This window comes from Pleurodeles waltl, chromosome 6, assembly GCF_031143425.1.
Source record: "Pleurodeles waltl isolate 20211129_DDA chromosome 6, aPleWal1.hap1.20221129, whole genome shotgun sequence".
Lineage (NCBI taxonomy): Eukaryota > Metazoa > Chordata > Amphibia > Caudata > Salamandridae > Pleurodeles > Pleurodeles waltl.
Window position 1 is genome coordinate 239768240 of NC_090445.1, and position 12378 is coordinate 239780617.

A 12378-nucleotide genomic window follows, 5' to 3' on the forward strand; every position below is an offset into this window, starting at 1 on the left:
CATTTCAATGGGGGTTGGGAGTCGTAAAAAAATGGCGCAAATCGGGTTGTGGCGATTTTTTTGCCTCAGCCTGACTTGCACCATTTCTGGACGCCCATACGCCATTTTCCCCCTACGCTGGCGCTGCCTGGTGTACGTCGTTTTTTTTAACGAACACTAGACAGCGCCGGCGGCTAACGCCAGCTAACGTCATTCAATAAATACGGCGCCCGCATGGCGCTTCAGAATGGCGTTAGCCGGCGCGAATTTTTTTGACGCAAAACTGCATTGGCGCAGTTTTGCGTCAAAAAGTATAAATATGGGCCTTATTTTCTTAATTTTCACTATCACCACTTAATGCACAATTGTAAATAAACACAGATAACAAACACCACATCATGGTTTGGCCTATTCTTTTCTGCCCACCTTTAGTTTGAAATTGCTGAAGAAGAATGTCGTCTCATTGAGCAATAATGACATAACAATCATCACACAAAAAATATACACCACAAATGTAATGGCCACCATACAATGGTCAAATACACACACCATGTAAATGACAGACATCCTGTACAGTTCACCTTTGAAGGGCAATAGCTGAGGACCACACATATGACTCACATACATGTAGGAAACATGGATCATCGCAGCAGATGGCACACAACTAAAACACCATCACTCAACTAGGGGAAAACAGGCCTCATATATCAGGCAGTTCATATGCTAATGCTTCAGGAACAGGAATGTAGTACTAGACTCTTGCCAACAGTAATTCCAACTACTTACTATCATTGCAATGACTATCTGTCACTAGAGTTACACATAAGCAGAACATACACAGCACAAGTGCTACACCTATGACAAGCATCCAGCACATCACATCCCATCTACATGTCAGCCCTTTTCTAAAAACAATACACACACTTGCAGCTGCTCACACCCCACCTGTCTGAAGAGGTCCCTGGAATGCCGATTTGTGTACACTCAGATTCCCTCATCTACACACACACACTCACAAGACTCATCCAGTGTGCCACACCCTTTACTATGCCGACCATTGTCATACTACCATCTCACTGCATGGAACACAGCTCATATAATACACTGCTTTGGAGTTTATAAGGCCTGGTATCACCTGTAGATTGATTCTTCTGTGAAAGGTACTGTAGGCTATTTATCAGCTAATCCCATCTGACAGGACTAGTGAGACACAGATGGAGGCCACACCTGTGATCCCCTCCATGCACACCACCCAAATGTACATGCCCTGTCCCTGCAGATGCCTCCTACTGCATACATGTTTGAATGTGAGCCATTACATCATTAAGCTTTGACACAAATGTTGCCGTGTAACACTTTATCAGGGTTCATGTGTCACCTTCAAAGCAACACAGGACATACACAGTGTGACATCTCAACTGTCTAATGCTCCCTCTGACCAGTCCTAGTCAGAACACGTGATCATGTGATTACTGAAAGAGCTTGCACCTGATTGACCCAGCATCCTGTCAGCCTGACTGGCACCTGTCCGTGGGTCACTCTACAGATACCTGGGGTCCACCTATGGACCACACATGCTGTCCAATACCTTTTGTACCTCAGACACTAATTTGTCATTAGCCTCATCAATGTATACTCAAATACATAGTAGTGCATCATCTGACTGTCATTTGCATCAGATTTGTGACAGTGCCCATGAATAGCCAAATCTTGGCCCTTCCGTTGTCTGACCTTCATTAATGCCTAAACTACAAAGTGTGACAGTGGACCAGGACCATAGTGTATGATGGTGTAAATGGCCTCCATCAAAGCCAGCAACCTCAGATAATGTCCATGAAAAGTCAACACATATGAGGACCCTGACTGTTCAAAACGCTGAGTAACACTTTTTCAAATGATAAAGATGAGTCGTGTGTTGAATTCCAGCCATTTACTTCTGCACAGAGGCTATGATGTTTCATGATACAGTACCATCCACAGAGGCCAACTGGAGTACAAATGTGGCAATGACACATGCCAGATCCAGACACCTGAGACATTCTCTCACTCAGCACACCAAGGTTGCCCATTCGAAAGTCTCATTACACGTGTTCAGTGAAAGGGTGGGACCATCCATGTGTAGGTGACCATGTCCTCAATGGCTTCTCTCCATTTTTGCTACAAACAATGCCCAATTGAAACAAGATTAGCTGCCACTAACTCATGAGGAGACCTGGAAGTTACAGTGACAACATACACCCTGACAGTTGATAGTGGATCTACATTGGACCATACATATAAACATGTGCCATCCAATCAACAAAATATTTGCAAGCAGCCGATCACAGTAGTGTCCCAGTTGGAACCTAGCAGGAAGAATGAAACATGCCACTAAACCAGGTAATGCATAAAGGGCCACATACATCAACAACCTATTTGTCATCAGCACATGAGGAACATTGAGATTTAGCAAAAAATATCAATGCAAAATGGTATGTCAGATTGCTCCAAAGAATCAATAGGGCAAACGTCAAATGGGATTATTGAATGGCAAACAGTGAATCATACCCTATGGGTTTCCATGAGCCTGCTGCTGCAGGTTTAGCATTACTGAATTAATGAAACCCTTGGATAAATTTGCAAGTCTGGAAGGGCAAACCCTAGGGTGCTGGGGGCCTAAGTCCACCTCTACCGCCCCCCAAATATACATGAAATATGCACATGTGAAGTACACACATGCATAAGGCGCATGTGTGGCCTACATGTCAAAAGTAAAACACATATAAGATACACAAATTCATAATTAGGACATGGTTACCTCCATAAAAAGTGTAGGTGACAATTGCAAAACCTATTTGGCCTATATATAATTTGGATTACCGTGATAAATGTGGACACATTTTTGCTAAGGAATACATCCTGGTATCCCATTCATCATTTGAAATTAGCCATCAGCAATTACCCAAAATATGTGTACAATTATGGGTAATAACCATTTTGAGCAATCATTACTATTGCACTGTGAATACCTTCTATACATCCTATAAGGGACATGTGCCATAGCTAACCCCAAATGTGTATAACTTAGCACCGTTTGGTCATGACAAAATTATTTTCACAATTTGACAAATTAAAGACATATTTGTCAAAATGCGTCATATTTCCACGCATACAGCTTGGGCGTCATAAATTTTGACGCATAGGAGTGCACATAATGCTGAGTCAAAAAATATAATTTTAAAATAAATATATTGATAACCAGCATTAATTACATGGCCACCATATTTTCTATAATGCGTCATATTTCCACGCATACAGCTTGGGCGTCATAAATTTTTGACGTACAGGAGTGCAAATAATGCTGAGTCAAAAAATATCATTTTAAAATAAATATATTAATAACCAGCATTACATGGCCACCATATTTTCTATAATGCGTCATATTTCCACGCATACAGCTTGGGCGTCATAAATTTTTGACGTAGAGGAGTGCACGTAATGCTGAGTCAAAAAATATCATTTTAAAATAAATATATTAAAAACCAGCATTACATGGCCACCATATTTTCTATAATGCGTCATATTTCCACGCATACAGCTTGGGCGTCATAAAATTTTGACGTACAGGAGTGCACATAATGCTGAGTCAAAAAATATCATTTTAAAATAAATATATTAATAACCAGCATTACATGGCCACCATATTTTCTATAATGCGTCATATTTCCACGCATACAGCTTGGGCGTCATACATTTTTGACGCACAGGAGTGCATATAATGCAGAGTCAAAATTAATTTTCATATTTGGTCATCATATTTGCCAGCGGCTTAAATTTCAACTCTAGAACTGTAAAATAAGCCTCAAACAAATATAAGGGAACAATGATGAATTTTTTTTTGACTCTGCATTATGTGCACTCTTATGCGTCAAAAAATATGACGCACAATCTGTATGGTGAAAAAATGACGTATAATGGGGAAAAAAAACGGCGGCCATTTTATGCAGGATGTGATGTAATAGGATATCCTGTTTACAGATTCTGTACTGTGGGTGTACTTTCACTTTCACTTTGCAGTCTCAGATTATTCTAGACTGTGTGGCAAGTGTTGTCCTGTGTTTTAGTGCTTTTGTGTCCAGTGTACTTCTCTATTGTGCTTTTGTCATCATTGTCTTGTTGTTGTATACTGTCTGAGTCTGTATTGTATAATTTTGTCAAGTCCAGTGTTTCTTTTATTGTCTGTGGGAGTCTGTTCTGGGTAGTGTAAATTTGGGGTTAGTTGGGCTCTTATTCTTAAGTTTTCTTTGTTTTTCACTACTCTACCTTTCTCCATTTCCCCCTTTTCCTTTTTCTCCAACTTTTTCCACTTTGTTAGTGCAGAGATGTCAGGTAGGCCACGGCTTGTCAGGATGGGTGAGGAGGAATTGGGGGGATTTATATGGCTTGTTTGCCATTTCCTCCCACTCATGCTGGAGGATGGGGGTCGTGTGATACACGGGTATCACACGGAGGCCCGTAAAGTCCGGTGGGGGAAGGTGCGCCATTACTTGGTCCGTGTCTATGGTAGCCTGAGGAATGACCATCAACTTAAGCACCGCTGGGCTGATCTGATATCCAGGGAGCAGGATCTGCTGGACCACCTGGGAATCAGGATTGGTGGCCATGTTGGTGAGTACACATCAATTACATGTGAACAATTTAACCCCTTCGCTGCCAGGCCTTTTCCCCCTCCTGTGCCAGGCCTTTTTTTGCCTATTTGGGGCAGTTTGCGCTTAGGCCCTCATAACTTTTTGTCCACATAAGCTAACCAAGCCAAATTTGCGTCCTTTTTTTCCAACATCCTAGGGATTCTAGAGGTACCCAGACTTTGTGGGTTCCCCTGAAGGAGGCCAAGAAATTGGCCAAAATACAGGGAAAATTTCGTTTTTTTCAAAAAAATTGGAAAAAGTGGCTGCAGAAGAAGGCTTGTGGTTTTTCCCCTGAAAATGGCATCAACAAAGGGTTTGCGGTGCTAAACTCAGCAGCTTCTCAGCTTTCAGGAACAGGCAGACTTGAATCAGAAAACCCAATTTTTCAACACAATTTTGGCATTTTACTGGGACATACCCCATTTTTGCAATTTTTTGTGCTTTCAGCCTCCTTCCAGTCAGTGACAGAAATGGGCATGAAACCAATGCTGGATCCCAGAAACCTAAACATTTCTGAAACGTAGACACAATTCTGAATTCAGCAAGGGGTCATTTGTGTAGATCCTACAAGGGTTTCCTACAGAAAATAACAACTGAAAAAGAAGAATATTGAAATTGAGGTGAAAAAAACATAAATGTTTCTCTACGTTTTACTCTGTAACTTTTCCCTGCAATGTCAGATTATCGAAAGCAATATACCGTTACGTCTGCTGGACTCCTCTGGTTGCGGGGATATATAGGGCTTGTAGGTTCATCAAGAACCCAAGGAACCCAGAGCCAATAAATGAGCTGCACCCTGCAGTGCGTTTTCATTCTATACCGGGTACACAGCAATTCATTTGCTGAAATATAAAGAGTAAAAAATTGCTATCAAGAAAACCTTTGTATTTCCAAAAAGGGCACAAGATAAGGTGTTGAGGAGCAGTGGTTATTTGCACATCTCTGAATTCCGGGGTGACCATACTAGCATGTGAATTACAGGGCATTTCTCAAATAGATGTCTTTTTTACACACTCTCCTATATTTGGAAGGAAAAAATGTAGAGAAAGACAAGGGGCAATAACACTTGTTTTGCTAATCTATGTTCCCCCAAGTCTCCCGATAAAAATGATACCTCACTTGTGTGGGTAGGCCTAGCGCCCGCGACAGGAAACGCCCCAAAGCGCAACGTGGACACATCCAAATTTTTGAAAGAAAACAGAGGTGTTTTTTGCGAAGTGCCTACCTGTAGATTTTGGCCTCTAGCTCAGCCTGCACCTAGGGAAACCTACCAAACCTGTGCATTTCTGAAAACTAGAGACCTAGGGGAATCCAAGATGGGGTGACTTGCGGGGCTCGGACCAGGTTCTGTTACCCAGAATCTTTTGCAAACCTCAAAATTTGGCTAAAAAAACACATGTTCCTCACATTTCTGTGGCAGAAAGTTCTGGAATCTGGGAGGAGCCACAAATTTCCTTCCACCCAGCGTTCCCCCAAGTCTCCCGATAAAAATGATACCTCACTTGTGTGGGTAGGCCTAGCGCCCGCGACAGGAAACGCCCCAAAGCTCAACGTGGACACATCCAAATTTTTGGAAGAAAACAGAGGTGTTTTTTGCAAAGTGCCTATCTGTAGATTTTGGCCTCTAGCTCAGCCGGCACCTAGGGAAACCTACCAAACCTGTGCATTTCTGAAAACTAGAGACCTAGGGGAATCCAAGGAGGGGTGACTTGCGGGGCTCGGACCCGGTTCTGTTACCCAGAATCCTTTGCAAACCTCAAAATTTGGCTAAAAAAACACATGTTCCTCACATTTCTGTGGCAGAAAGTTCTGGAATCTGGGAGGAGCCACAAATTTCCTTCCACCCAGCGTTCACCCAAGTCTCCCGATAAAAATGATACCTCACTTGTGTGGGTAGGCCTAGCGCCCGCGACAGGAAATGGCCCAAAACACAACGTGGACACAACATATTTTTTCACAGAAAACAGGTGTTTTTTGCAAAGTGCCTACCTGTGGAGTTTGGCCTCTAGCTCAGCCGGCCCCGGGAGGGGGGGGGGGGCAGAAATGCCCTAAAATAAATTTTTATTTTAGGGCCCCCCTGCCCGGGAACGACCCTTGCCTACGGGGTCGCTCCCCCTGAGTGACATTGGCGCCAAAAAACAAATCCCCGGTGCCTAGTGGTTTCTGCCCCCTTGGGGGCAGATTGACCTAAAATCGGTCAATCTGCCCCCAGGGGGGCATAAATGGCCTAAATACAATTTGCCCCCCAGGGGAGCGACCCTTGCCTGATGGGTCGCTCCCCATGCGTGACATTGGTGCCAAAAAACAAATCCCCGGTGCCTAGTGGTTTCTGCTGACCTAAAATCGGCCAATCTGCCCCCAGGGGGGGCAGAAATGGCCTAAAATAAATTTGCCCCCCCAACCCCCACCCCGCCCCTCCCGGGAGCGACCCTTGCCTACGGGGTCGCTCCCCCTGCGTGACATTGGCGCCAAAAAACAAATCCCAGGTGCCTAGTGGTTTCTGCCCCCTTGGGGGCAGATTGACCTAAAATCGGCCAATCTGCCCCCAAGGGGGGCAGAAATGGCCTAAATACAATTTGGCCCCCAGGGGAGCGACCCTTGCCTGATGGGTCGCTCCCCATCTCTAAAAAAACAAACAAACAAACAAAAAAAAAAACACAAAAAAAAATTTGCCCTGGCGCCTAGAGGGTTCTGCCCCCCCCTGGGGGCAGTTCGGCCTAATAATAGGCCGATCTGCTCCCAGGGGGGGCAGAAATGGCCTAAAATAAATTTGCCCCCCCAACCCCGCCCCCGGGAGTGACCCTTGCCTACGGGGTCGCTCCCCCTGCGTGACATTGGCGCCAAAAAACAAATCCCAGGTGCCTAGTGGTTTCTGCCCCCTTGGGGGCAGATTGACCTAAAATCGGCCAATCTGCCCCCAAGGGGGGCAGAAATGGCCTAAATACAATTTGCCCCCCAGGGCAGCGACCCTTGCCTGATGGGTCGCTACCCATCTCTAAAAAAAAAAAAAACACACAAAAAAAAAATTGCCCTGGCGCCTAGAGGGTTCTGCCCCCTGGGGGCAGATCGGCCTAAAATAAATTGCCCCCCTTGCCTAAGGGGTCGCTCCCCTTGCGTGAAATTCACGCAAAGAAAAAACTCCCTGGTGTCTAGTGGTTTCTACCCCCCTTGGGGGCAGATTGGCCTCATCAAAATAGGGGGGCAGAAATGGCCTAAATATAATTTTCCCCCAAGGGGAGCGACCCTTGCCTAAGGGGTCGCTCCCCACCTAAAAAAAAAAAAAACATTAAAAAAAAAGTAAATTGTATCCCTGGTGCCTAGAGGTTTCTGCCAGGGGGGGCAGAAAAGGCCTTACCGAAACCATGCCCCCCCTGGGAGTGACCCTTGCCCAAGGGGTCGCTCCCTTTTGTCAGTATCAGTGAAAAAAAAAATCCCTGGTGTCTAGTGGGGTTTCAAAAGCCGGATTGCAAGCAATCCGGCTTTTGAAACCCTCGGAGAGACTTCAAAGGGAAGGAAATACATTTACTTCCCTTTGAAGCCCCTCCGGGCCTCCCCCACGTGATTGAAAGAGAAATGCTTAGCATTTCTCTTTCAATCGAGCTGGAAGCTCTGCTTCCAGCGCGATGGGGGAGGCCCCTGTGACTAATCAGCTCGCGCGCTGATGTCACAGGGAGGGGTGTGGGGGGGGGGGGGGTCGGGGGTGGAAGGGGAAGGTCTTCCCCTTCCATCCCCGGCTTAGGGGGGGAGGGGGGTGCACGAGGGGGCACGCTAGCGCTCCCCCAAGTTCCCCTGTGCCATGGACGAGATGATCTCGTCCAAGGCACAGGGGAACTGTAGCCTTGGACGAGATCATCTCGTCCAAGGCACAGAACAGGTTAAAGCTGTGTGGGGACATGTGATGATTGTTACCCAATCTGCTAGATAAGTAGCTGACTGTGTGTAATGCTAGGGAAACCTACTGGGTAACTGTTGCACAATGTGAAGGAAGACAAATGCTAGCAGTCAGGTAGCTCATGTTTTCTACACATACCGGTTGCCTGTAGCTGTATGTAATGTAATGTTGCCTTTGTGTCAGACAAGCGAAACGTTAATGCCTCAATTTGAACTCTACAGGTCACAATAGCCAGTGAAAAATGGATGTTGAAACATCATACCTAAATATGTAGACGCCATAGCTAGACTGAAATTTGTAAACCCAATATGATGCTATAAATGAGTGCTGCCTTCACGTCAATTGAAGTTAGCTATGTTGTCCACACATATGTCACATGTGTGTCTGGTTGGTGTGTGTTGAAAATGACCACATAGGCTGTTTGAGTTAGAGGGGTCATGCAGTCCTCAAGTAACCAGCTTTTGGATGTCTCTCTGGGATGCACATGATGAGATGAATGCACCCCTATATTGTTGGGGCATACTAATGGAGGTGCATCTTTGACACCACATGACTGTCCTGGCCACTGCATGTGTGTAGTAGGGTGTGTAACTGTAGCAGGAGACTCATCCAATGTAAATGTTGCTCAAGAATTATTCCATGCAGTATGAGCATGTGTGAAAGTGTTTCATTACGCATGTCATATTCTCAGATTGTCTTTGTAATTGCAATTGTTTGTCAGTGCACGAAGTCTGAGTATATTCTTCCTTCCATGCTTTACAGGTGAACCTGCACCGTACACTGTGGGAGAGGTGGCTCATTTTGCGGACCCCGACACCTACAGTGAGTGTTGCATGTGTGCTATTTTTATTGTTTGCTAGTGATGCATGATGGACTACTGTGTGTTCAACAGAATTCAAGATTTGATGCGCTGCCCATTCATTAGTATTGTTCCATTAGTGGGATTTCAAATATCACTTCAGTTTAAGTAGACCTATGCTTATCCATCTCTCAGATTTAGGGTCTGTAGGCCATTCCAGTCGGGCCCGCTATGGGAAATGGGATGAGTCATGTGGAATACACTGGTTAATGTAAGAGTTGCTATGGGACTTGGCTTGGACTGAATCTGCATTTCAGACTGACATTCTCCCAGATGGCTTCTGCAAAAGGCTTGTCTTAAATATGCAGCTTCCCTAGTTGAGGATGGACTGAGTACACTGTAGGTTGGATCTTCCGGGGGCATGTACTTCCACAAGTTGAACTAGAAGTGTGTGGGACTAGAGTGCAATGGCCTAGGTGTTCATTCTACTCATGATCATGGGTGTTCTTGCTCCTCTGTGTGTGTGGTAAATTATGCCTCACTGGTAGTATGTGATGTTGGCCTAAGTCAGTACATTTTGACATGTGTGGACCTTGGGTAGGACAAGGTTTAGCTGACTCCAATTTGTTGCTAGCCCTTCATTGGTGTTGTGTGTGGAGGCAAATACTTGTTGACCTTTCTATACACTCCTGGGTGTGCATTGAATATGGGATTGTTGGTTGTTCTTCCCACCCCACCCTCAAAGACTGCCATGTGTTTGGGAATAGGGTACATAGGACTGTAGCAACCAGTATGTTACACATACTTGTGACCTTTTGCAACTTTGTTTTGAACCTAGTGTACACATTCGGTTATGGCACATGAGTTCTATATTAGCAAAAAACAATTCCAAATGGCAGATATTGAGGGTTGTGATTGTTATCACATAGAGTGACATATGTAGTGAAGTCAGTAGGCGGAAGAGGTACAGCCATAATGTCAGCTGCATTACCCATTATTTGGATGACAAGTTTAGGCTGATGTCACCCATCATGTAGAGACATGGATATGCTAGGTGTGAGATGCCCTTTTGTATGCAGGCTTCCCATGTACTTCCTCTGAGACTTTCAATGATCTATGTTATGAAAATAGCTGTTACAACTACAGTAAAAGTAATGTGTAATTGACCCATTGTGCTATTCCACCCAATGCATTTCCTATGGTAAACAGTTGCCCTTTCTCTTCACAGCTGCAAACATGAGTGCCGCACAGAGACATCAGTTTGAAAGGGGTGCAATGAGATACTGGCACATCCTGCAGGTGCAGTCGGGGTTCAGAAGGATGGACCGAAAATACCAAGCGGATCGGGCCTCCGGAGCATGGTGGGCCTCACCACAGGGTGGCCCAACATTGCCCACAACAGCCACCACCACCACATCCACCAGTTTTCCCCAAGTGGCCCCAGCAACGGCGGGGACAGTTGACCCTGCCTCTGCAGTACGACCTGGACCCAGCAATTTCCGAGCTGCAGGACAGTCCAGTGGGCAAACAACAACTCCCACACCGTGCACCTCTGCCAGCACACAGACAGCAGCAGCCCCTCCTATTGACCCTGCGCCATTCCTGTCTTTAAACAGGAAAATGGACAAGTTTATTAGCAAGGTGGACAAGCTAAGCCAGGATGTGGCCTACATTAAGAAAAGGGTTCGGTCCATCAGGCGGACCCTACGGAGGGCCAACCTCTAGGACTTTATTGCTTGTTTTAAATTTATCCCTCCCCTCTCTTCTCTTTCCTTTTTGTAATGATAGTTGGGTTTTGGGGATTAGTGTTAGGTTAGTGTAGGTTGTTAGCTTAGTTAGTGTTAGGGAGGAGGGTGGGGGGTCCTTATTCTTTCTATTTTTCATTTTTGTGTGGGTGGGTGGGGGTCAATGTTGGGATTCCTGTCTGTTTAAACAAAAAAAATATATATATAAAAAATGTTATAAAAAAAGAAAATACAAAAAAATATATGATTGTTTAGGATAGTATAGTATGTGTGTAGGTTAGTATGTGTTGTCCTGCATGTGTCCTGTCTCATAATGGTGGGTGGGGGGTTGATGTTTAGATCGATTCGTTATATGTGTAGAGTAAGTTTAGCTTAGGTTAGTTGTGGGTTAGGAGTAGTCAGGTTAGATTAGTGTAGGTATGACTTTTCCCTTAGTTGCCTCTGGTGTGAATACATAGGAATAAACATATAGTTAACCCTTTGCATTATGCGTTAACTGCTACTTGATCATGGGCTTGACATCAGTGTAGGTGATTGTTTTTCTATGACATTTGTGTCCTATGCTACACACCACAGAAAATGGAGGTTTAACATGGCAGCTACCCCTGTGCTCACTTGGTAAGTATCCACCATTTGGTAGACCCACCATTAGTAGTTTACATGGATCACCAAGGATTTGTGTTGATGAGTATGTATTCTACATCACAAAGTGTGCTTCCAGACTTGGTATTGTGGTTAATTTATTAGGTCGGACTGCAGTGTGATGATCAGGGACATCTTTGTAGATGAGGTGTTGTTAACACTCTTGTCTTGTTGTCTTCATTGCTGACATAGATCATGTGTGTAAAAATTCAGCATGACTTCCCTTCATGGAAGTATACTCAGAAAGGGTGATTGATGCAGTGTTTAGTTGTGTTTGCTTAGATTATGCTGCATAATTTCATTTTTTAGTATTGCATGGTGCCTACATTTCTCAGCCACCATTAGTTGACTTGGATTGCTATAGATGGAGCATTATTCTGTCCAACACAGCATAATTGTGTGTGGTTTGTCCCTTCATCAGTTATTCTCCTCAGGATGGTCAGGCTATGATGCAATCCTGGCCACTGCACAGATGTATCAGACTACATGATGTCAGGACAGTTGTATTGACAATCTACATGGTTGTCACACAGGCACTTTAGAGTTATCTACTGCACAGTTGATGTGTCATATTACACAGAGACATATTAGGTGTGCAAGTGCTATTTATTGATAGGTGCTGTAGTGCAAAATGTACATTGTCCATGTTTGCTG

At 44.6% G+C, this 12378-nt stretch overlaps 1 protein-coding gene across 1 annotated transcript in view; it reads left to right on the forward strand.

The window, feature by feature from the left end:
- Positions 1 to 11170, forward strand: part of MRC2 (mannose receptor C-type 2) — a 761492-nt gene extending 750322 nt beyond the window's left edge. The window contains exons 30-31 of the mRNA XM_069237988.1: positions 9301 to 9360; positions 10566 to 11170. Of these exons, the coding sequence (XP_069094089.1) occupies positions 9301 to 9360; positions 10566 to 11062 (557 nt within the window). The 3' untranslated portion in view covers positions 11063 to 11170. The remainder of the gene's footprint in view (positions 1 to 9300; positions 9361 to 10565) is intronic.
- The last annotated feature ends 1208 nt before the right edge of the window (positions 11171 to 12378 follow it).